At 45.0% G+C, this 25,388-nt stretch overlaps 2 protein-coding genes across 3 annotated transcripts in view; both read left to right on the top strand.

Moving 5' to 3' along the window:
• CROCC2 (ciliary rootlet coiled-coil, rootletin family member 2) overlaps positions 1–2,092 on the top strand; it is an 87,611-nt gene extending 85,519 nt beyond the window's left edge. The window contains exon 35 of the mRNA XM_033150206.1: positions 938–2,092. Within this exon, the coding sequence (XP_033006097.1) occupies positions 938–1,021 (84 nt within the window). The 3' untranslated portion in view covers positions 1,022–2,092. The remainder of the gene's footprint in view (positions 1–937) is intronic.
• Positions 2,093–14,752: 12,660 nt separating this feature from the next.
• SNED1 (sushi, nidogen and EGF like domains 1) overlaps positions 14,753–25,388 on the top strand; it is a 70,598-nt gene continuing 59,962 nt past the window's right edge. The window contains exon 1 of one of the 2 annotated variants that reach the window (XM_033150202.1): positions 14,753–15,227. In XM_033150202.1, coding sequence (XP_033006093.1) covers positions 15,018–15,227 — 210 coding nt within the window. In that variant the 5' untranslated portion in view covers positions 14,753–15,017. The remainder of the gene's footprint in view (positions 15,228–25,388) is intronic. The other variant, XM_033150200.1, reaches the window with a different exon arrangement.

Below are 25,388 nucleotides of genomic sequence, written 5' to 3'. Positions count from 1 at the left end.
AGGAAAGAGAAGAATGCACCATTGTTTATGGATTCCTCCTCCAAAATGCTTTCTGGCTCTCTAGCGCAGAATGCACTAGAGTCCAAGAGGTAATTGCTAGTGTTGAACAGCAAACATCCATAGAGCATAAGCTAACCTGTGAGGACTAAACAGCTTATATTGCTTGTGAATCTGGGATATGATGCAGTGGTGCGTTGTTTTCTCTGCCCTGGAGAAAGAGAAGCTGGCTGGTTGCTTAACCCCTAAACCAGATAAGGGGTACCATTATGGAGCCATTTCACACACTGCTTTTCTAAGTTGTGAAAGAATCGACTTGACAAACGTGTGTTCAGCTACCTGCATCATGCAAGTGCCAGAGAGGCTGGGATTGATGGACTGCGTAAATGATATCAAAACACATTTGCTGCCATACAGTGTGTAAACTAGCCCTTCAGATTTGACAGTATAACAGCTAGAGGAGGGAGGTTAAGTAGGACTGCAAGAGAAGTGGAGGAGGTGGGGAGAGATCAGATTTAATCTACACAACACAACACAAGGCCTTCTCATCATGAGGACAATAAGAGCACCAGACACTTCTCCTGCTTCAATTTAATAAACCTTGGTAATAATAATTGTGGATATTTTTCTGAGTCATGCTGTAGCCCTAAGAAAAAGAACATAGTATGAACTTTCCAATCTTGAGGTCAAAACTACATGTTTATGCTAGCTTTATGCTAGCTTCCTAGCACCCAGAAAGAGAAGGCCAGCAAGTGGACAGAGGTGAACAGGCTTCTGCTATCTCTCTAGGCAGCACCATAAGCTCTGGACACCATAAGCAGTTTGCCATGGTGCCCAGACAGGGTGAGCCAGAGATAAGAATAGTAGTTTAAATAGTGGAACAGAACAGAATAGTGGTTTATATGAACGTAGCCCTATTTGTTGACATGTGTTTCCCCAGGTGAATGCTCTGAAAGAGCAGCTGGATCAAGAAGTGAGAAGACGGCAAGCGTACATGAGCCAGAAACTTCACACTGTGAAATGATTCAGAAATGAACATTGTGCCCTGATCCCAGACAACCAAACACAGAACCAGCCTTCAGCAGAATTGTTGCAGCTCAAGCACTGGATTTATCAATCTCCTGCGTAAGGGTGCTCATCTGATTCATGGTCTGAGAAACCAGAGCTCCCAGACTGACAGTGCTAGGAAGTAATGTCTCCCCCCCACCCAAGGAGCACATACCCTGAAGACTTGGAAGGCACAGTCAAGACAGCAAATGACTGCAGCCAAGAGGAAACCCTGCTGTGGGGGCAGCTGTTCTCTCTAAGATGCTTGAAACCCAGGGCACTGATGCTTAACTAATTAATTTAGGACATTTGATGAGGGCATTCTCTGTTGTTTGGTTTTCTGGGTAGAGTATCCCTGCATGATCCCCGTAAGGTTTTATATTCAGGCTGTACAAATTGGAAAATTCCACAGCCCAGATAGGAGCATTTATTATTGAAATACCTCTGCATTTCCATCACTGACCAGGTTGTTTTATTCTCCCTCAGGGTTTGAAAGTTGCTGTCAAGTACTTCCTGGTGCCTCGTGCTGTAGCCATACCTGTTTAGTCCGTGGCATCCATGGTGGTGGCGGCTGTCTGCCAATGATGTCACAGATCCATATATCACATGCCCTTCTGCAAATGAAGGAGGCAGGTATTTCTGCTGCCATCCAGATCACACTGTGCTATAAAGAGAAGTTTTGAAGCAGAGTGTGAACCACACCCAGGGATTGATCAAATCCTTTGCTGTGTCTATGAACATCAAGCCATTTTCATGGTGGCAGGTGGCTGAGATTAGCTCAAAGCCAAGCCATCTTATGACTTGCTGGCCCCAAGACATGTCAGAGTGTTAACATTCAACATTCCACCCACTCTGCCGGCTGACAGGCTCCAAGGAAATCCCTTTAGGAATCAAACTTTGGTTTCCTTGGTGATGACAGGGAACCTTCTTGGAGCTGCTGCGAGTGTCACCTGTTAGCATTGTTCCACATTTTTTCCTCGTGAATGTTTGTTTTTCCAAATGTGGTACTGCAGATTATTAAAAATAAAGAACCTCTTCCTAAAGAAACCGAGGAGAGCAATTTCCACTGTGCTAATATATAAATACTGTACGTTCTGTACTGGCTTATTTAATATTTGTCATGTAGCCCTGAAACTTACCGTTTTAAACAACAAAAAAGAGTTTTGTGGCACCTTTTAAGAGTAACAGATTTAGTGCAGCATAAGCTTTCATGCCAATTCCAGTGGACTGTAATTCACAAAAACATAGGCTACAATTAATCTGTTAGTCTTTCAGGGGCCATAAGATTCACCGCATCCGCTACAGCTCCCCACACACCATTTCTCACACTCTTTTCAAGGGTCCCCCAACTCTGGAGAGGATTGGGGAGTCACAGCAGGGCAGAAGGTGTATATGTGAAAATTTCCTTCTTACCGCCCCCCTCCCTCTACTGACAGAAGCCTCCTCTGCATTAAAGAGCTTTCTGTCATTAGAGAGATACCACTGGATAAAATACTGGCTGTTTTCTGTTGCAACAGACTAATATGATTGCTCTTCTGAAAGCTGTATAAAATAATTGTCCTCTTCCTTATCATAGAGTTGGAAAGGACCCCAAGTCATCTAGTCCAACCTCCCCCCCCCCTTCAAAATGCGGCAATCTCAACTAAAGCATCAAAAACAGATGGCCATCCAACCTCTGCTTTAAAAACTCCAGTGAAGGAGAGTCCACAACCTCCCAAGAGAGTCCGTTCCACTATCAAACACCTCTTACTGTCAGAAAGCTCTTCCTAATGTTTACTCAGAATCCTCTTACTCCAACCTACCAGTGTTTACAAAAAAGCATATATTTTGGGGGGGAAATGTGCAAAAAAATGAATAGCTTCATAAAGAATAGCGTACAAAAATGCATAACATTGTTTTCAAAAATGTGCATATTAATCCTTTCTTGGGAGAAATTCTACTAAAATGCTGATGAATTTTTATGAGGTTTCTTTAAACAACAAAAATCAATTACTGCAGAAATGTGGAAACTGAATTTAAGATTGGAAAAATTAGTAACTGAAAGAACTAACACTGACAGATCCTTCCATCCCTAGTTGCAGTAAATTATTTGGGCTGGACTTCTGAAGAAAGGTGCTAGTTCATTCGGACTAGTTCTGATCCTGAGCTGGTGTCAAACCACGATTCTATTCACTTCTGCTGGGAAACACACACACACATGCACCCCAAAAGTGCTGTTTAAATGCATGTAAATTTGGATTAATGTAGTTGAACTGCCACAAGCCTTATATTGAGTGACTAACAATGGCAGATGACTTTTCAACCTTTCGATACCTCGAGCATAATATGTCAAACTGTGGTCCACAGGCCACTGTTGGCCCTTTCATGTAATCCACAGAGAGGTTGCAGAACAATCAGAATATCTGCACGTGGTCCTGCATTTGTTTAATTATTATTTTTCTGAGCAGAGATTGAGGCCATTCTGGTCAGGGCCAAATTTATTGAGCAGCTAACAAGGCATTACCCTGGGCCCCATGATTGTCACGATATGCTGCTTGTGCAGTCTATTGATCTTTCCCTAAAACTTTGCCAGTTAAAGGGACACCACTCAGTCACCTGGGTCAGGGCCCTTGACTTCCATAGTATGTCACTGGTTCTGACAGTGGTGCTGGGACTGAAGTAGGGGAAGGGGAGTTCATGAAGGAGTCTACTGAGATCCCCAGCAGTTTGCAAGTGGTCTATGAAAAAAAAGTTTGGGAACGCTGGCCTAGACCATTAAGTGCCAGATAGCAAAGGGGATGGTATGCCAGCCTTAGTTGCCATATGTATTAGGAGAAGTTGAACGCTGCCCAGTTTCCACCGCCAGGTTTTGAGCTGTCCATAGGCACAGAGCTGGGAATCCCAGAAAATTTCTATCCATTGCTGGCACAATCAGGCTTCAGTGAGGGAAACTTTCCATGGGGGAATTTAGCTAATCTGCTGCTGTTCCTTCTGAGCCCCGCTGTTCTTTTCTGCTCAGTTTCAGTTCTTACACAGGAATCTGTTCCTTGGCCTCAGTTCAGCACTGAAACGGACCTTGCAATAATTACTACGGCGGATATTTCTATTGCCTTTTTATTGAATACAATCACAGTTTCAAAGCATGTTCCCAGTGGGAAAGAGTTTTATCTTCAGAATGTTGGAAGCTAAACACTCGGTTGCAGCTACCAACAAACCACTACGCGTAGGACCACTTTTTGCTACAAATACTCAAAAGTATAATAGCAGTTGCAATGGTGCGGTCTTAAGAAAAGAAGAATGCAAAGGGATTAAACATGTCAGCTTTGTTCTGCCACTTCTCCCCCCCCCCCTTCCCGGATCACAAGCTTTGCAGAAGAATTTAGAGCTCAGGTTAGTAGCACTGAAGCTGAGAAACCGAAGCCTTGAATGTAGTGCATTAAAGTAAGTCCTCCCAAAAGCCAATGGGACTAATTTAAATGTACTGGCCACAAATCCTGCAAAACCTAGCTAAGGCTAATACGACTGAATTGTATCCAGCTCCATTCCAAACTCTACCCAGGGAACAGCAAGGCTTTTACTGGAGCAGCAGAGCCACTGCTGTACGTGCACCCTGCACCTCATGGCAGCTGGGGTGGAAGGTGGGGATATTGGGAGAAGGCAAAATGCTTTGGGACCATTTAACTCAGGGATCAGCAACCTTTTCCAGCTGTGAGCCAGTCCACTGTCCCTCAGACCATGTGGTGGGCCGGACTATATTTTGAGGGAGGAAAATGAACGAATTCCTATGCCCCACAAGTAACCCAGAGATGCATTTTAAATAAAAGGACACTCATGTAAAAACACGCTGATTCCTGGACCGTCCACGGGCCGGATTGAGAAGGCAATTGGGCTGCATCCGGCCCCTGGGCCTTAGGTTGCCTACCACTGTTTTAATTGGCATAGCAGCTGGGCTCAGATGTCACTTTGTGATGGCAGTGGGGCAGGACCCAGAGCTTGGGCTGCCCTTTGAAAGCCCTGTGCCCATGGCCGGCACACCTGTGAGGCGACCTGAAGTGGCCCACCTCAGGCAGCATGCTCTGCGGATGGGAAATCCCGATTCCCCCACTATCACCACCACTTATCCTCTTTTCTTCCAGCAGCCACCCCTCTCCAGCTTCTGCACTGGCAGCTTCCAAGTGTACTTTGGGTAAGCTGAAGACACAGCTGAAAGCCAAAGCTATGGAGAGCAGCAACACCATCTCGCAGAACACCCCCATTTCACCAAGACTCATCCAAAAGGCATTCCCACAGAGCGGCTGTGTTGCTGCTGGTCTTCCAGCCCTAGAGCAGTGGTGAGATTAGCACCAATGCCTCACAGAAAACCCTCTTTTTGCCAAGACTCGGTGAAAGGGGGCATTCCTTCAGAGCGTCTGAGTTGCCACTAGTTTCACACCATGCCAGGGCCTGGCTTGGGGGTGGGTGTTGACAGTGTGTCTTGCCTGAGGCACCAAAAGGTCTCTGTCTGCCCTTGCCTGAGCCAATGAAGTGGCTTTGGCATCCCACAGATGGTGGCCAGCAGAGGCTGCTAGGATTCAAACTCCTTCCAGCCTGGTGCAAGGAGGGTTTGTATCGCAGTGCCTGTTAGTTGAGCTTCACTCGCTTTTATAGCAATGGGACTCGTTGCATTGATTTTAGTGGAAGTGAAGTTCAGCTAACCGTCTGGATCCAACTCATTGTCTTATACATACTTACTTGGGATTAGGGCCAAATGCATAAGGCCTTTTGGTACATGGACATAGGAATGGCCTGGATGTTCCATTCAAGGCAACAGAGTGAGACATGCCAGCCCAATCCTATTCATTTTCATTCAGAAATAAGTCCTGCTGATCTCAGGCTGGTTTTTAGGTAAGTAGTCATAATATTGAAGCATTAGTTATTAATTACATAAATGGAACGTAACTGTAGTAACTTTTGTTGGGTTGTATTAGGTGTGATAAGTGAAAGAACTCAGCTCCATCATTAGAGCATGAGACTCTTAATCTCAGGGTCGTGGGTTGGAGTCCCACTCTGGGCAAAATTGAGAGAGCCAGTGTGGTGTAGTGGTTAAGAGCAGTAGACTCGTAATCTGGTGAACTGAGTTCGCGTCTCCGCTCCTCCACATGCAACTGCTGGGTGACCTTGGGCTACTCACACTTCTCTGAAGTCTCTCAGCCTCACTCACCTCACAGTGTTTGTTGTGGGGGAGGAAGGGAAAGGAGATGGTTAACCGCTTTGAAACTCCTTAGGGTAGTGATAAAGCGGGATAGCAAATCCAAACTCCTCCTCCTCCTCCTCCTGCATTGCAGGGGGTTGGGCTCCATGGTCCTCATGGTCCCTTCCAACTCTACAATTCTATGGTTTTATTATTCTGTTTCAAGTGCTATTTATGACCATAGTGACAGCTTGAAAAATGAGGGTTGCAACTAGGATGACCTAGACCACACTTACTGCAGCATAACTTCACAATTTTTCAGTTATTTTGCAGGATAAATATCCCCACTACTGTCTTCTAAACTGGAATCATGCATGACATAGTTGAGAACATAGCACATCAAGCACACTGCTTTAATGCTCATTTAATTTGTTATCAATCCACACAGATCCCCTCATTCTATCTGAAAGCCCAACCCACAGCAAAAGTTTGTGTTATGATTGAGGGTGAGCCACTACACATCTTTCTCTGCTTCCTTAGTAGGGTAACCAGCTTAGGTAATCAAAGCCATCCCATTAGATTTTGCTTCCTGAGGCAAAGGACAAGATGGCACCGACTCCCCATTCCACATACAGAAGCTGACCTGATTGAGAGTTGACTCTTACTTCAACACTTGTGATGGGGTAGCATCCTTCATATTATCTGTCAGCTGGCTAGATCATGGCCTCAAGACAGAGTGTGAGGCATACAGAGCTGTGTCCTCCAAAGCAGGCAAAGGCTGCTGGTGATGGGGGCATAGGCACAACAGCCAAGGGGCTGCCAGTTCTTTCTCTCCGCAGCTGCTGCCTGAGGCGGTTGCCTCACTGCCTAATGGCAGGGCCGACTCTAGATTGTGAGAACTATGGGCCTGGGCAGCTGGAATGCGGTTTGCAATAATGAGGAATGGAGGAAAGAACAAAAGTACATAAGACAAGAAAGGGGAGGAATGCTAGGTAACTAAAGGGATTAGTATTAGAGATTAGTTCACTTTGTGGAAACAAAGCATGTATTTAAAGGCTCTGTACACTGTTCTTGTGGCTAGTTCTCAGGTAACATTTCCAATTATTTTCGAGACTCCCACCCTCACCCCCCAAGTAGAACACTGCATCAGTGGATACTAATCAGGGGTTTTGTGATGGTGGCAAAAATGCTGAAATATTTATCCATGTAAAAAATGGGGTTGAATAGGAGACTTCTTTCACAGGAATATTCACATATTTGGATGGCATCTATGGACACAGCTGTGGTTCAGAGAGAAGCAGGTACCCTTATTTGAGGATCCAGTTTAAACCATTCAGTGCTTTCTAAACAGATGGAACAGCCATGTGATGCCACAGCAGCATACTAGGATGTATATTCATGGGAAATGGGGTGACCTCACTCGCTGCTTGTACTACCATTTTCCCAAGGGAATGAAGCCACAAAAGGGAACACCAGGACTTGCCTTTTAATGTTCCTGTTAACAGCACCATATGTCTGAAAGTGGGTACATGGCTTTAGTTAACTAGTTTCCAAATTACTAATAAGGAAAAGAATTTGTGCATGTAAAACATGTCCACAGCCAAAGCTCTTCTCTCTGCATATGGAGGTGCTTTGCTCCTACTTCCGTGAGATGGAACCGTCTCCCTACATGCAAACTGCCAAAAAGTAGGTGCAAGCCTGGTTCCAGCACTGCTGTCAACAAGGAAAAAGGAGAGCGCCTCCAGGTGGCTGGGATACTTCCCCAAGACCTTCCGCAGGAAGATGGGCAACCCAACTAGCAGGGAATATTTGAGAAGCTGCTCTTGGCTTACACTCCTCAGTCCAAAGATGAAGGCCCTCTCTGCATTGCAAAACACTGTTTCTGTGTCAAGGGTAGGAGACCTTTTTCACCCCAAGGGTCACATCCTCTAGGCAACTTTCTCATGGGCCAGTTGCAAAGTGTGGGGAATAATGAATTCAATTTTTAGCTTTCTGCAATAGGCTTATTTCTACACCCATGCCCCTCTCTGGCCACCATCCAGGGGAGCAAGAAGCATTATCAGAGTTCAAGGACATCTTCCAGCCAGGCAAAAATTACTTAAGGCAGCTGCCAAGCAGGGCCAGCAGGGGTGTGTGGACTTAGGAAGAGTCCTGAGGGCCAGACAAAGAGGTTGGAGGCCTTGGGCCTGATATTGCCTCCCTGCCCACACCTGTTGCATGACAGATTCGTGTTACGATTCAACCAGCAATGATCGCAGCCTGAGGCAGATAGGGCTCCCAGTCTGTTTTGCCTTTGGGATCTTTCCCACTGTAGGGGTGTAGGCTCTTCCCTTAAGCCCTTCATAGGGTGTGCATGAGCAAGAGAGGCTATATGTTCTTCACTCGTGGCATCCAGGCTGCAGTTAGTTTCTTTCTGGCATGGTTGCCCAAAACAGTTATCTATCTTTTCATGTTCACTTTGTTAGTAGGCTCCAGGTTAGACAAACCCTCTTGGTCCTCAGCTACTAATTACAAATCTCCCATCAAATATCATCACCTGGATCTCCTCAGCCATTCCTGACTGGGATCTTACAAGTGGACTTCCACGTCCCCTTATTTGACCCCAAAAGCGTTTTAAGCATAAATACCTCCCATAAAAAGGAGGCTGCACATTGCAATTGTCCAGGGCTTCTCAGGCTAATTTCATGGCAGGCTTTAAGACAGGGTGGAGAACCACTGGCTTGTGGGCCATAAACAGTGCACAAAGGCTTTCTGAATGGCCCACAAGACTCCTGTTGTTTTAGGCCCCCTAGTTGAAGTGGAAACAAGCAAACAAGCCGTTTGCTTTCCTTCAGCTTAATTCCAAACTCTGATGGGCAATAACTTGTCATAACTGAATAGCTGTCTCTGCTGCCAACATTCACTGGCAACATGAGGGCAACATCCATGTGCAACCCTCACTCCCTGCTGCTTTTGACGTAATTGCAGAGAACTTTTAAAAATGCAGAATTTCTGTACAGAAATCCCTAAGGGATCAAGCCCATTTTTGGGACTCCCTCCAGATCTTATTCCTCCAGTTTCATGGTCAGGGTGTCCACATATGAGACACTCATTCCCTATCCACAGTTTCCAGTATATAGTTTGAAGGTGCATAAATGATGCAGTAACTTTATGTTATCAAACCTAAGCAGGTTTGGCTTAGATAATAGACTGCTGAGTGACCCTCTCTGGATAATTCTTGTGTTCCATGGAAGAAAGACAGTACTGTTTATAAATGTAATAAATAAAATTGTTAGGGGGAAAGTGGTTATTTATAAGAAAGGCCTGAATCTTGTGAATACGTTTATATCTCTTATATGAATTAGGTGGGTTTTCTCAGGTTTGTACACATATGTAGAAATGGGTATAAATAAATAAATGAGACTATTGCGAGTATAGTGGAGTCCTGAACTCTAGTTTTTTATAAGATCCTGATGTGCCAGTTCTGTCATAGCATCAAAAATCCACAGCAGCAATTTCAAAGTATTTGTTTATCTTATACTCTGAAGTCTACATTTTCATAATCATTAAGTGGGAAGCATTAAACAGAAAACCACTGCTCTGTTTGAGATCTAAACTGAACTTGTATCTAAATTTATTTGTACTGTATTATAATTCAGAGTGTCATGGGGCTTTCATAGCTCTGTGAGGGTGTTTTGTGCTGCCTTTGCAATAGTAACTTGAGCCTGCTAGATAAAACAATTTGCTTAAGATAAATGTTGCATTCTTCCTAAACCAAGACAAAGGGCTACTTGAGTTTGACATGTAACTGAAAATGTCACATTGCTACAAATAATTTCCTGATAATATTTTTAGCACCACAAAACTGCAGTGTGGTATTTACTGTTAAAATATTGCATACCCTGAATTTGAAACTGTATTTAGTTCAGTGACAGATCAGGCAGCGTGCACAACTCTTTTAAAGGTATTTTTGAATTCTAAACCTGTCATTAGTTTCTTCACAGAAAAACATAGGGTTCCCCAGTGATCTCCTATCTAGCTATTGGTCATGCACAGATAATTTATTTTTTCCAAGCCATGACTGTGATGACTTGAATTTGGTGGGACTTTCCTAAACTGACAGATAATCTAGTTTCCCTAAAGAGCCTGCACTTTATATTTTTCTGGACAGGGGTATAATACTGTAAATGAATTGTTGACGGTAGGGCAAATGGGTCATAAATAATAAGTTTTTGTTTTTGTTTTACCTTGTCACATTCCCCACCGAATGGGATTTCATCGAATGGGATAAAAACATGGGCTGGCATTTTGATACTGGTAATGTTATGCTGGTGCTTCAAAAAAAACCTTGTATGTATGAGCAGCAGCGCCACCCTACATCCTAAGCACCAGTCCAGAAGCCCCTTTAATATTCCACGCTCTCACAAGGTTTCGTGCATGAGATTAGGCCTCTCTAACAGAATCTTCACAGAACTACAATTCCCAGAATACTTTGGAGAAAGCCATGACACTTAAAACTGGTATACAGGTAGCTGGGTGGGTCCTTTGTGTTCCCTTTCTAGCTCAGAGCATCTGTAACCAAGTCAGGGGTAGAAGACAGGTATGCTTCACCTACCTCGTCATACAAACTCTGGAAAGGTTCAAAATTCAGTATAGGAGTATTCTTCAAAACAGACAGAACGCAGCCCTGAGTCAGAAATGTCATCTTCAGAATATCTTCTGGTACACCTCTCCCAATAGGAACCTACTGGGCCTTCAGATCTTTATCAGAGACCCTTCTCCAGGTCCTTCCCCTGAGGTAGGCTAGGAGGTGGGTGACACCAGAGGGGGCCTTTTCTTCTTTTTTTGCTGTGACTGCCCAGTAACATCTGCCTAGTGTCTTTGGGGCCAAGTAAAGACTTGTCTTTTTCCCAGGCCTTTAATGGGCTGAGCTGATTCTGTTTTATTGCCAGTGTGCTGCCAAAGCTTCCTATGGCTATTGGCAAAGGTTGCATATTGTATTAAAGAGTGTTTAGGTTTTATATTATTTTTTTCTTCTTTCTCTTCATTGTAGAATGTATTTACATCTATGCTTTAAATGCTGGAGATGTTTGAGGTAACTGGCAACTAATAAGTTTAATCAATAATTACTATTACATAAAAAATAAGGGCTATTTTATTGGTTTATTTGCATCTCTTTGGAATGAGAGTACTGAGCAACAATGCAATTGTATGCATGCTTAATCATGAGTAAACCCCACTGAGTTCAATGGGACTTACTCCTAGGTAAGTGGGTATAAGAACATAGCCTTCAGCAGTATTCCTATCCCTTTGTCCAAAGGAGGGTGAATCTTGTTTGGACTCAGAAGACTTCAGTTGTGATTTTGATTGGTTTTACTACCAGTATTAATTAGTCTGGGAATGTTTTATAGTAATTCCCAATAAGAATATGCAGAATAAAGACAGAAAGTTGAATTTTCTGGTGAGACAGAGAAGCTAGACTATATTTATAATTAATCAATAGTTCCCATCAGGAAATTGCTAAAGGGTGGTATTGAGTTTTACTCAAAGCAGACACACTGAAATTAATGTACTTAAACTTAGTCATATTCATTTATATCAGTGGTTCTACTCTGAATAAAACTTAGCTGAATATTACCCAATTGCTTTGAAAGTGCTCAGTTTTATTTCGGTGTCACAAACTACTACAGTCCCAGCTGCCCATCATTCTTTAGATTTGCTTTTTCCATGAATCTGGTAAATCAGCAGGCAGAGACAGAGTGAAGCTAGATCTCTTCACAATTAACAAAACTTATTGTAAGATTGAAGACTTAACTTTCAGTGATGGGCAATTCGCCCTCATATGGAGTTCAGTGTATGCAAAGGGCATCAGGAGGGGTGTGGGAAGAGGAACAAATCAGAGGTCCTCAAGAAAAGTTGAGGAAGTGTTCACTGCCATCAACAACCACATCAAGCACATACACAGACACACACAAATTGTACATGTGCTTTCCATAGGGCAGTTTGCCTACCATTTTCTTACTTGATGACTTCTGTCAATTTTGTATACATGCATGGTGACATGAGGGGCAGAGCTCATGTGCAGGCGCACACACATGCCTGCACATCAAAAGGTGCTGAGGCAGAAGAATTAAAAGTTACAAAGCTCAGCTCAGCTACTATTTTTGCTTTGCACATTTGCTGAATTTGGCCATAAGTTATACTATCGCTGTTGTTTTCTGGCGCTCTCCCAGATTTGTTCTGCTAAAAAGGCCTTTAGAGGTTTCGGCGTGTAGCACTTTCCAACAAGCAGCTGGTGTAAATTTGTAAGAATATGTCCTAGTTCTGCTCCCAAAATTAGATTGTATCTCTGTAACCTTTTCACTCCCAAGCAGGCCTGAGCTCACTTGACAAGCATTGTTTTAACTAACATCAATTCCTCACTGCAGCATTCAGATTACACTACCAAGGGAGTTGAGGATAAAGTCAAGCTTGGTCTTGCTGGCTGTGTCTGATGGGAGTTGTAGTCTGAAACACCTAGAGGGTACTAGATAGGGGAAGCAGGAGTTGAAGCGCTGGTCTAGGATTGGTGAGGTCCAAGTACAAATCCCATTCAGCCTAGGTGACTCAGGCCAGTCAATAACTCTCTTTTGGCATTCCGCCAAAGTCCTCCAGTGACTGGGGCAGGGGGGAGAATGTGGGCAGCTCATGCACTAAACCTGCACGCAGAAAAATGAGATTGGCCCATTTGCAATACAAGACTCCCATCCAAGCACCTATAAAATGGATAAGGGACCTTAGAATTATTTTGTCCAATTCGTTTCTTCTTTTTTTTGTAAATTATAAAACCAAATCAAACTAACTTTATTATAAAACCTTTAAACATGTCCAACATAACTCACATTTGGACGTTTGATAACTTTAACTAACAATTCAAACTTCAACAACTCAAACCCACTGAACTCTCATCACAGCCTCAAAGATGCGCTGATCAAAAACGTCATGCATGCGCACCACTTGATCCATCATTGCAGTTGTAGAATTCTGAAAACTGTTCTGTGCGTCGTTCGCGTCAGTAAACACAGACGGTGGCATGTCACGTGTCTTCCCATCCTTTGCATGGTTGGCAAAAGACAGAGATCCTCGTAATTGCTGAAACTTACGACTCCAATCTCCAAGTGCCTCGCAAACATAGTATCCTTCACCTGGAAATCTTCTATTTCTCCCATACGGACACGACCCATCCAAACTGTTGATCACTGCCAACGCCTGTTGTCTTGCTTCCTTCACACTCCAGTTTATGCATCTCACCTGTCTCAATGCGCGCATCAGATCGGTAACATTGTACCAATTTGTCTCTTGCAATATGTACACCTGTCCAGCAAAGTTGTCATAGTGTTTGGCCATGATAGGTGGCAATCTCCTTCTAGCACGTCCTCTTGATGGTCTAAAGTAATATGCAATATTCTCCAACCTACCAACCAAATCAGAATAGAATGTGTCAATCAAATCCACCTGCTCCAGTGTGAAACCTACCACTCATCCACACACCTCCAATTCATTTCTGATGCAGGAAATGATAAGTCAGTGGTGAAAGAAAGGAAGTTTAGGCCTATTTTTTTTTTTTTTTTTTTTGCAGGGACACCACTATTATTTTATGATACTCTGAATTCAATGTTGTTCTGCAATCACTCAGATCTCTTTTCAGTGATCACACCCCAAATCTCTGCTAGGAATAAAAGGAGCTGCCTTACTTAGTCCATAGGGCTCAGTGTTGTGACAATGGCTGGCAGCAGATTTCCAGGTGGGGAACCTCTCAGCCTGGACTCCTTCGCATGCAGAGGCAGCCCCCGTAAAGGATTACTAATTAGGAAGAGGGCATCTTTGTTTAGACACAGAGCACTCTGTGAATCCTCTCAGGCCAGCATATAACTGGGATTGAGGCGATGGTCCAGAGTGGGTGGCAATCCTAACCACTCACAAGTGAATACCATTGAATGGGGCTTACTCCCAAGTAGGACTGCATCCTTAACTCGGAAAAGGGGGGGGGGGAGTGTGAAGTGGCTTGCAAACTGATCCTATGCGTGCTTACTCAGAAGTAACTCCGTCACCCAATGCATGAAGGCAGCTGGGTAATTTTAAGACGCTGACCTTAATGGTCTCGCCGGAGCTCAACTTCACATGGCAATGAGTTATTTGCCCACTTCAGAGTTGGCGATGCTGCGCTTGGGGCCTTTCCGCTCATTCTGCGGAGCGAGGGGCCAGGGCCTCTGAGTCTGAGCCCCTGGCGGTCCCACTGCTTCCCCGCACCCTGAGGTCCCAACTCCCTACCGAGCGCGCTGAGCACCGCAGCCTGGACGCGCCCGGGGCTCCTCCGCTCGCCTGCCACGCGCTACCTCAAGCAGTAGCGCAGCGCTTTCGCCGGCCAGCTCTCCTTAGCGCTTTAAGAGAAGACGCGATCCTTCTAACCCCGCCCCTAACCTCGGCGGCCGCCTCCTCCAGGTCGCGTCCTAATTGGCTGACCAGGGTATGAATATGTATACCTCCGAGCTGTGTGAATGAGCCGCTGTCCCCTCCCTCGACGCTGCACAGAGAGGCTCAGTGTGCGCGCGGGTCGCTCAGCAGCAGCAGCCGCCGTCCCGAGCAGAGCCCTCCTCGCGTCCCGGGAGCCGGTGCTGCCCTGCCGCCGCCGAGCCAGAGGCAGCTCCTTGTCCCTTTGGCGCCACGGTCTCCCTTCCTCCCTCCCGGCCCGCGCCGTCTACGCGCTCCCTCCCTCCTTCGCCTCAGCGCCCCGTGTGCGCCTCCGTGCCAGCCCCGTCGCCTCAGCTCGTCTCTGCCCGCCCGTACTTCGGCGCCCGCCGGGGAAATGCGGGGCCTGTCCGGCTGGGTTGTGCTGCTGGCGCTCGGCAGCTGGCTCCGGCTGCGGGCGAAGGGCGCCGTGCCCCTGGCTGACTTCTACCCCTTCGGGCCGGCGCAGGGGGACACGGCCACCCCGCAGCAGGACGATGGCGGCTCGGGACTCCGGTCCATCGCCGTGAAGTTCCCCTTCTTCGGCGCGGCTCACATGGCGCTCTACGTGAGTAGTCTGCCTGAGAGAGACACCCCTCCCCCCCCAGCCCCGAGGTTGCCTGCCGCGGAGTAGTTACCCCGGAATGCTCTGTGCCTGAGGCCCCTCAGAAGTACCTCACCCAACATATTTGGTCCTCGTAATAAAAGGGAGCTGGAGCGGGGAGGGAAACCCTACCGGGCTCACGACGTGAGAGGCTTTTCTCCACAGAGCGCGCTTGGTTCCACCGACCGGGATGCTCTGCGTTGAGCTTTGCAATGCCACGCCAGGCGTGCTCTCGCTGAAGCAGATCCCACGGAAGTAATTTGGGTGAATCTATCTCCCTCTCCCTGGGAATAAATGCTCCGGGCTGCAGCCGGAGACCCTAAAGCAGGCTTGTCTAATCCGTGGCGCTTCAGGTGTTGTTGGGACTCCTGACCATAGGCTAGGAGTTCAAACAGCGCAAGGATGTCTGGAGGAATGCCTCAGGTTAACCAACTCTGCTTTAAAGCTTATAGCATCTGAACTGCGCCAAAGGCAAGCGGGGATCTTTCACTGGCTTTCTCATTCCTAGGGGTGAGTGTGGTGCAAAACCCCTGCCTTGTACTGAAGCCAGGTAAAGGTGGTGGGGTATTTTGAAAAACTTGGTTTCTTAGACTATGTTCACATGGATTCTGTTCAATATACTTATGATACACATATTCAGTAGCCTATGGCAAGGATGAGGGACCACACATCTCACCATCCCTGACCATTGCCCATGCTGTCTGGGGCTGATGGGAGCTTGAGTCGCAACAACATCTGAAGGGTTACATGTTCCCCAGATCTACTTTCTGGAGCCCATTGTGGACTAGTACAGATGAACCACAGGTGGCATTGTTGTTGTTGTTGTTCAGTCGTTCAGTCGTGTCACGCCTATCCTTCACTGCCTCTCGCAGTTTGGCCAAACTCATGTTAGTAGCTTCGAGAACACTGTTCAACCATCTCATCCTCTGTCGTCCCCTTCTCCTTGTACCCTCCATCTTTCCCAACATCAGGGTTTTTTTTCCAGGGAGTCTTCTCTTCTCATGAGGTGGCCAAAGTATTGGAGCCTCAGCTTCAGGATCTGTCCTTCTAGTGAACACTCGGGGCTGATTTCCTTAAGAATGGATAGGTTTGATCCTTTTGCAGTCCATGGGACTCTCAAGAGTCTCCTGCAGCACCATAATTCAAAAGCATCAATTGGGTGGCATGGTAGCTACTTTAAATCTGATTTCTGCAAACTGTTGGTAAGAAACACCTGCCACATGAAGAACTGGGGTTTCTGCACACCTGTTAGAATGTGTTTGCTGCCTTTCTGCAAATAGGTACTTGAAATAGGCCATCAAAACATATATAAATAGGCTAAGTATTAGTGCACTGGTGGATTTCCCAAAGTCCATCCATTTTTCTTCAGCACTTTGACTTTCACAAGGCAATCTTGGCTATGGGATTATATAGTAAATGCCATATAACAGGATAGCATGGTGGGGATGAGATCCCAGTGATAGGAGACACCTCAAAACCACCAAAGAATCAAAAGTGGATGGTGGAGGTGGGGTAGGAGCCTCAAGATAGTGTCTTGAGATAGGATGGACCAATGGTCTGTTGTAGATACATGTTTTTAATGCGTCTTATTTTGGTGTGCCACATTGACAATGTTTTCTTGTTTATATAATTGTATATTGCATTGTTGTAACCTACCCATGGTGAAGAATGAGTGATAAATTTTGTAATAATAATTAATAATATAAATAAATAAATAAATGAGCATCAACTGATAATACCAGAAAAATATATGATAGGTACTTCCAGACACATGGCTTGATAATGTAAAGGAGTAGTTTACGATAGGTTTTTTTTTATAAAAAAAAAAACTCCTCCTTGAGTAAATCCAGATTAAATAGGGGGGGGGGGGGTGGACAGATACTTTTATGCCTGTGATGCCATGTGGATGCTGCAGAAAATTGCAAGCATGTATGTGCCTTCAGCCCACACTCAGCACCCATCTGCAAGCACCAACTTAGGACCTGCTCCTTTGTACTAAAGGGCTGTCGTCCAGCCAGCTGAGTGTGCTAGCCAGCAAGAGGGACCAAAGAGTTAAACTACTGCTAGCCACAAATAACTGTCATGATTCCAGAAAACTGCATGGTGGATTTAGAAATGAAATCTCAAAAGACAATTGCTCATCATCTGTCTTCCGGGCCTTTCAGTCCTATTACCATGTTTTTAAACTCTTCCCCCCACTCTGCAATCATGACCATTATAACAACAACAAAAATCTTCCCATCCCCAAAAGCAGATTTTCAAGATTCTAATGACAGCAAATATACCACTAACTGCTTTGGCAACCACATAGTCCGCAAGCCAGATGTTTGTACAACCAAAACCAAATTTCGTTAGCCAAGATAGTTAGATAATATAGCTTTGCACTTAGGTTGGCTTTAAAGTTTGGTTTGTTTTCCAGCTGCTCTTTCCGTGTGCCTTTATGACTTGGCAAATGTTGGAGGTGGGATGGCCAAGCAGACTATTGGTTAGGCAAGGCTGTTGGGGTTGGATATAACACCAAGCCAAGGTTTGTAAGCCAGCAACAAACCATGGGCTTCATCCTGTGGTTTTCCAGGAAACAAACCAAGGTTAGTCTCTGGAGCTGGGTCTACACCATGGCTAAGCTAAACAAACCATGGCTTAGCATTATGTGCAAAACAGGCCTGTGAGTAAAATCTCTAAAATCTGTGCTGATGATGATGGTTGGAAGAAAAAAGTGCTGTGGTAGATGGCTTGTGATCTAATCCAGCCTGGTTGTAGTAAAAATGATAGCACCATTTACATGTTCAAAGCACTTCACATGAGCATCACAACAACCCTCGTAAGGTTCAACAGTATTATTATCTCCGTAATGCAGGTGGAGGGATGAGGGTGAAAGAGACTGATGCACCACATTGTCAGTTCATTGCAAAGTGAGGCTTGAACCAAGGTCTCACTGATTCATATTTCTCTCTTGAGCTATATGTTCCAGTAAAAACATGTACCCAAGCCTTGGTGGATTAGACCCTAAAGTTTGTCAATCTAGTCTAAACCTAACCTGATGCCTTCCAGAAGTTTTACACTACATCTCCCAGCCAGCAGAGCCAGGTTGGGAAAGGCAAAGTTAACTTCGGAAGGTCACAGGAGGACAATTGCCTGCCCCATCTCCCCTCCCATGCTCATTGTTCAGGAGCCGCCCCCTGCCCCCTGGAAAGGCTTTTCAAGGATCATAAGGGAAAGAATGGCGCATGAAATTCCCCTGTCTTAGGATTCAAGCCAATAACTGTAACATCCATTGATTCACAATCTTTAGACTGATGGTTTGTGCTGTGCAAATAGATAATTGTTTTATACAATATGACTGGCATCATTAAATCTAGCTGCCTTTTGCTTGGTTCCTTTTCTTTCTTTTTAAGGTCACTTCGAATTATTCCAAAGTCATCTGGATTTACTTGGGGACAGTCAAAAGTTTAAATTTAATTTAAGGCATCAAAGCTGTAACAGGATGTTGCGAATCGGCATGTCTTTGCTATATTTGGCAATTACACTCTGCAGCCAAGGGGTTATAATGGCCTAAAGATTCTGGGTTCAAGGAAAATCCTTGAATGGCTTGGCCTATTCCATTGCCTAATTCTATTGGCTGATTTGACTCTGTTAGCTCTCTGAATATGATTTGTACTGCAGTGTTGCACCTTTGGGTTGTCACTTCCAGTACATGAATATGAGTTTGGCTGCATGAAACTCACCTCAAGGGCATTCCTGAAGAGTAGGTGTAAAAACTAGGTGACTGTAAAACTTTTTCCCTTGCCTGCCATGATAGGAGACAGGAAATTGCTTACAATGATGACCAAGCAAAATCTAATTTCCTGGACACAGTAATAGATGTTGACATTACCTCAGGAGAGTCTGTTACTGCAGCAACACAATCCAGTAGCCTTAGAAGATGTCTCTTTCTCTGCCTGTGAATAATTCACGTGGAGGAGAGTCTTCTGGTTTAGCTTTAATTTAGTCTTGGTGCTGTAAGCAAGAAGGGTGCTTCCATGATAGATAATTACTTCAGTGTTTGTTCCAGTTTCATGCACTGTCATGACATATGACAAACGAATGGCCCTCTTCTGTTCCATGCACAAACACCAGGAAATGGTTACCAATACAGTATGTGTGCAGGGTGCAAGCATTGACTTAATTGGAGGTCCACATTTGCTTACGTTCATCCTGTGTGAAGCTGTATTTAAGGTAACAAAGCCCTAAAATGAGAAAGCTGTACTGACTTGGGTTTAGCTAGTCTCTTGTCTGGCATTTACTTTATCTGCTTATGAGGATACTTTTTGGAAAACGTATTATACTTCACTGGTCATCCTTTCCTGTGCCTTGTGCCCAAGCACTGTTTGTTAGAATATGGTAATGCTTTGGTGCTGTGAGGAATACATGCAGTATACAATAACGCTCTTGGAAATGGTTAGCATACTTGTGTGTGGCTGGGGTCAAATAATTTTGAGTGCCCAAGCAAGACTCTTAACCACTAGCACATGCTCTTGTCCCTGACTTTGCACCACATTTTAAAAATGCAGCAAAGGGTCAGAGGCACACCGAAGCACCTCTGCCCTCTCCTTCAAACTGGCTTTCTGAGCCTACTTTGTTGGTGGAATCGAACTGCCTAGCAGATGCAGGAGCAAGCCAGTGTATAAATTGTCCCCCTGGAGCTCAGAGCTAGCCAGAAACATTGGAGGCATGCTGGTGTTCAAACCACCCAGCGGATGCTGAGACAAACTTCCAACTATGGGCTAATCCAGACTACCTTTCGTACTGTATTTCTAGGCACAGGACTGCACTTTAAAGTGCTATGTCCACCCCCCCCCTCCACCCCCCGGTACTTTACCTGTGAAAACCTGCTCTTTACCACTGAATCAGAGCACACGACAATCTCCAGAAAACCTGAATTGCTGTCTATTCTGATTCAGTGCTTAAGAGTGGGTTTTTGCAGAGAAAGCACGGGGGTGAAAAAAAGAAAGAAAGAAAAACCATTCAGACACTTTGAAGCTCAGACCTCTGCCTAGAAAGCATGGGGTAAAAGGTAAGTGTGGCTGAGTCCTATGTTTGGGGCCAAGGCAGATTTAGGGCAGCATGATTGGTTTCGCTGCATGGGGTGCAACCTTGCTATCCACATTATGTCAAGGAAAGATAGTGGTATAAAATGCTGGACAAGTGCTGGCAATCGGTATAGACCAGGGGTCAGCAACCTAAGGCCCATGGGCTGGAAGCGGCCCGCAGAGGTCGTTTGACTGACCCACAAGCCGCCCCTGAAATGAGCTGCCCACTTGCGTGCTGCACTAAACTGGCGCGGTGCGGGGACTTGCTTCTGCGGCACCGAAAATTGTGTCTGCGCAGACGCAAACGCCAAAAATTGCAGGCGGGCGCGATCCTGCCCACGGAGGGATCTCCGCGGGACTGATCCAGCCCAGGCAAGATAAACCTTGCTGACCCCTGGTATAGACAAGAAGATAGTTAGACCAATGGTTTCACTATATAGTGTAGAGGATAGCTTCCTATTCCCACTCACCTCCTGGAAAGTTTATAACCAAGAACAAACCTAGACTACAGCTTGTGGTTAGTGATGGGAGGAGAGAGAGAGAAGACTGCATTTGGACAATATGGTAAGTGAAATTTTGGCTTAGCTCAACATGGTGTGGGAGTTTAAAAAAAAAAAAGACCAGGAAGGCACCACAAAATGTCTGAGCTCCTCTCCAGGAGCCTGCACGATCCCAGTAAGTTATCGTTTGGCTTATTGTGACATGTGAACCAGGCCAGCCTCTCTGTGTGATTAAAATCTGGCTGTGTGCCAATGTCACTGAAGACAAAGTCTTTTCAGAGTAAGGGCAGTGGTTCCTGGATAGGTGAAAATGACAAAGAGCTTTGCAGCATCTTTAAAGGATAGCAGACTTACTTTAGCATAAGCTTTTGTGGACGTTCATCCCACTTAGTTTGGCCAAACTGCGGGAGGCAGTGAAGGATAGGCGTGCCTGGCGTGCTCTGGTCCATGGGGTCACGAAGAGTCGGACACGACTGAACGACTGAACAACAACATCCCACTTAATCAAATGCATGAACTGTTAAGTCTTTGATTGCCAGATACGTATACACCTGCCAGCTGAAGATAACAGTTCATGTGCCTAATTAGGAGTGCTGTGAGTCCAGGAAAGCTTGCACTACAATAAATCTTAAAGTGCAAAGAGATGCTTTGCTGTGTTTGCTGAGGCGGACTAAGATGCCTGCCCCTTTGGAAGTTGTGATCCTGAACACTCATGCTTTCTTTTCACACTCCTGAGTATGTTTGTGGAAAGCAGTAGTTCTGGTTGAGCTCTGTAGAGTTTGGAAAGAGACCACTGCTAACCCCTTTGAACTGATATGTTCAAATTAGTAAGGAGTTATCCAGGGCAACCATGATAACTTGGGGGGGGGGATTTACAGGGAGAGAGCAGGACATAATTTCCTGTCAGTGGTGGTTTATTTTGCTTGACCCACTTGCAGGAGTCCCGAAAGGGCTCCAAGGAGGGGGGTAGATGATGAACAGGAAGCAAAGCAATTCACTCCTAACCCCACCCAGTGTCTCAGTCCAGATAAAACCATGCAGTGGAATAAGTAGAATAGAACGGTCACATTTTTTAAAAAAACACGCTTTTTATTTTTAAAAAAACTTCAATGCCAATGCAAAACCAGCGCATTCATCAAATGTGTTTCCTTGTTCTGTTAGTTCCTGCATTTATCTGGCTTCTTTCTTTTACTGTGGGGGAGTATTCAAAAGTTGTACCACTCATATATCTACAGTCTGAAGTGGCACATTCCATTCTAAAACCTCTGCATATTATTATTCCCATCAAACATAGGCAAGTGCCAGTCCTTTCTGTACCATAAACAGTGCCATCCATGTACAGGAGGAAGGTATCAGCCAGGGGAACCCAAAGTTTTACAGATGTACAAACAATATTTAGAAATAAAGCCCTAAAACAGAGGAAGAGAACTACAAAACAGACCTAGTGCGGACTGAGCATGTTCTACACCCACAGAATGCTGACCGACTGGTTGGTAAAAACACAAAACGAGGTAGGAGAGAGAATGAAATGGGGTATTGTGGAGGAAGGCATGGACCCACTTTTTCTCCCCTTAGTTCCGTGTACTGCTGCAGTTGTGGCGGGAGATGACAGAAAAATGTCTACATAGTCTGGCTTCCCACAGCAGCGGCAGTGGGGTGGGGCTAAAGGAGAGAAATAAGCTTTGGGTGTCAGTACCCTGTAAGGGGAGAGGGAGCACAATTTGGGCAATCTATAGGGGGAGGGTTGTTAACAGAGGGGGTTGGCAAGGGATTGGGGGGGTAGGCATGGGTGGCAAGCAGTGTTAGCAGTGGCACAGCCCCTGTTACTTTAGTAATGTCAAACAAGGAGTGTCAATGCAGGTGCTAGACTCCAATGAAAAAAACCCCTACACTGCCATGTTGGGGGAAGGGGTTTGAATGAGGCAGAGTTCTCTCTGTCCACCTCAAAACAGCTCCAATGGCCTCTGCCCAAAGAGTGGCACCACCAACACGCTCTGTGTGGCCACAGTAGATAGGGTTAGGATTATTCTGCGATCATGTTCACAGGCTCAAACATGATGCATTGGGGAGGCTGAACCCCTTCCCAGATGCCACCCTAAGCTCCTTTCAGGAATAGGTGATGGAGTAGGTATTGGAATAGGACTGGGGGGACTCAGCACCAGTTCCCTACTTGGCTATAAAGCTCACTGAATGACCTCGTGGCAATGACTTTCTCTCCCTCTCCCTCTCCCCGCCCCCCCCCCACACGGTTGTAGTGAAGATAAACTGGAGGTGGGGCATGTGTTGTTCTTCAAACTGGTTGGACAACAAATGTGACAACAGATGGATGATGTGTATCCCATTTTCAATTGCAGGAGACAGGTAAGGGACCAAAGCACAGTTCTGGCTGTTTGGGTGGTAAGTGAGGGGACACTCTTTCTGCTTCCAAAGGATTAGTCCTCATTGTTTGTTGAAGGTCCTACGCATGAAGCAGAAACCTATCTCACCAGAGTTAAGAATGGGCAAATGATTAAACAAACAAAAGTTCATTTTGCTCTTCTGCCAGTTTGTACACTTAATCTAGGAAACAGTGCCTTACAAACAACAGTGATTGCATTAAACAATGAATGTGGGAGAGAAAAGGTCAAGGCAGGACAGTGCAAACTACTTGCAGAAGAAAGTAGAAGGCGTAAGCGGATGCTAGTTGCAGGATTTCCATAGAAATGTCTTTGGCTTCCCACAACATCACAAGAAAGATCCAATTATGAAAAGCCTGTATGCGGATAGAACATTGGATAGTTCATTATATCAGGGGTGGGCAACTTATAAGTTACAAAGGGCTACACTGGAAATACATAATTAGCAAGGGCTGTGTTTAATTTGCACATTTGAATATAATTAATGAGCAACTCAGCATTGGTAAGACTTCATCCGGAATATGGTTTTCAGTTCTTGAGCTCTAATGCCTAGAAAAGAATTGACAACTGCAGAAGTATTTAGAGAAGACCAATGTTGATGAGGAAAAGACCAAATGAAGGGAGTGTGCTTCTCCTGTAGAAATGGAGGTTGCATGGAATGTATGGGTGAGTTGTATGAGGTTGATGGTTTTTGAAATGTTCAATGTGTCACAATAAGAGGCATAGTTGCTTGAAAGGACAAGAGACACAATGATTTTATGCAAAGACAGATTGTGGTTAAACATTATGAAGGTTTTGAAATTGCCTTTCTTGGTGATCTCAGGAAGGAGCAGGCCAGGCATCTGGTAGGGATGCTTCATATTATCCCTTTGTCACGTTCGTGTCCCACACTTTCCCTCTCAAAAGCCCAAGGAGTCGCGCATGAGTTCCCATTTTTATTCCTGTAGCAGCTATCTAAGATAGGTTGGGTTAGGACACTATGATTTCACCAACATCACCCAGTAAATTTCATGGCTGGGTGGGATTCGAGCCTGTGTTCTGCACATTGAACCCCTGCCCTGTAGCTCTTATGCAACACTGGTTCTTGTAGGGGCAGGGGCTGAGCTAACAGAACTACCACTATTATTCTGTTCTTGCTCACAATTGGGGTTAGTTCTCATATGCACCAGATGTGGTGGTAAACATGTTTCTAGATTGTACCACTTTAGACTGTAGGGTTTATGTGATATGAATGCTTCCCCATTTATACCAGTGGTGGCTATTCCAATGTTGTGGGCTTGATGCTGCCCTCCACACTGTTTTTTCTGCCCACCCCCACCCCCAAGACCCTACTGAATTTGGAAGTGGCAGCTATAATCATAAAAGTACACTCAACAATGAGGTGGACAGAGAAGTTTTAAACTCCAGCACCCTGTTGGCATGTAAATCACCCCCTCCCCATTCATCAGTTCGATTGTTTAATGAGCAGTGAGGGGTTGTAACCCCCTTCAGTTCATGTAAGGTTAGGCCACATCCATTGTTGATATGCAACCCCTGAAGGCTTAGCAAAGAGTGAATGCAGCCTTTAGCCAAAAAAATGTTAGCCACACACCCCTACTTAAACAATATAATAAGCTGAGCTACATGCAGAAGATGAATCATAGAATTGTAGAGCTGGAAGGAGAAAGCCAGACTAGAACCATACACTCTTGACATCTAGCTTTCTAGGAAATATGTTTTTCCCACTTTGCCTTTACCTTCTATGAGGAGCTACTGTGGAGGGTGCTGGAATCAAACAGGAACCACAGGCAGATCCTGTTCCCTCCCCACTCCACTCATGAAAATGTTCCAATGGCCATTGTTAACTTTTTGCTTTCTATTGAGATTAGCATGTGTGTGTTTTTTTTCTTAGCCTGCTGTGTATCTTAAAGGTCAGTAAAACATACTGCAGTTGGTTTGACTTGTTTATAAGATGCAGTCGGATAGAAATGTTAAAAACATTACTAGCTATTTAAACGAGAGGAGAAGCCAAGGGTTTATTGATCCATGAAAGCATTTGCTTTTACTAAGAAGTGAAGCCAGTCAGTCTTTATTTTATTTTTTTAGTATATGGGAAGTTCTTCAGAAGAAACTTTGCTACTTTGAAACAGCAAAATATCATATATGTTAAAACCAATCTGA

This window comes from Lacerta agilis, chromosome 5 (genome assembly GCF_009819535.1).
Source record: "Lacerta agilis isolate rLacAgi1 chromosome 5, rLacAgi1.pri, whole genome shotgun sequence".
NCBI classification, from domain to species: Eukaryota; Metazoa; Chordata; class Lepidosauria; order Squamata; family Lacertidae; genus Lacerta; species Lacerta agilis.
The sequence above is the reverse complement of the archived record's forward strand: the minus strand, read 5'-3'. Positions and strand labels throughout refer to the sequence as shown.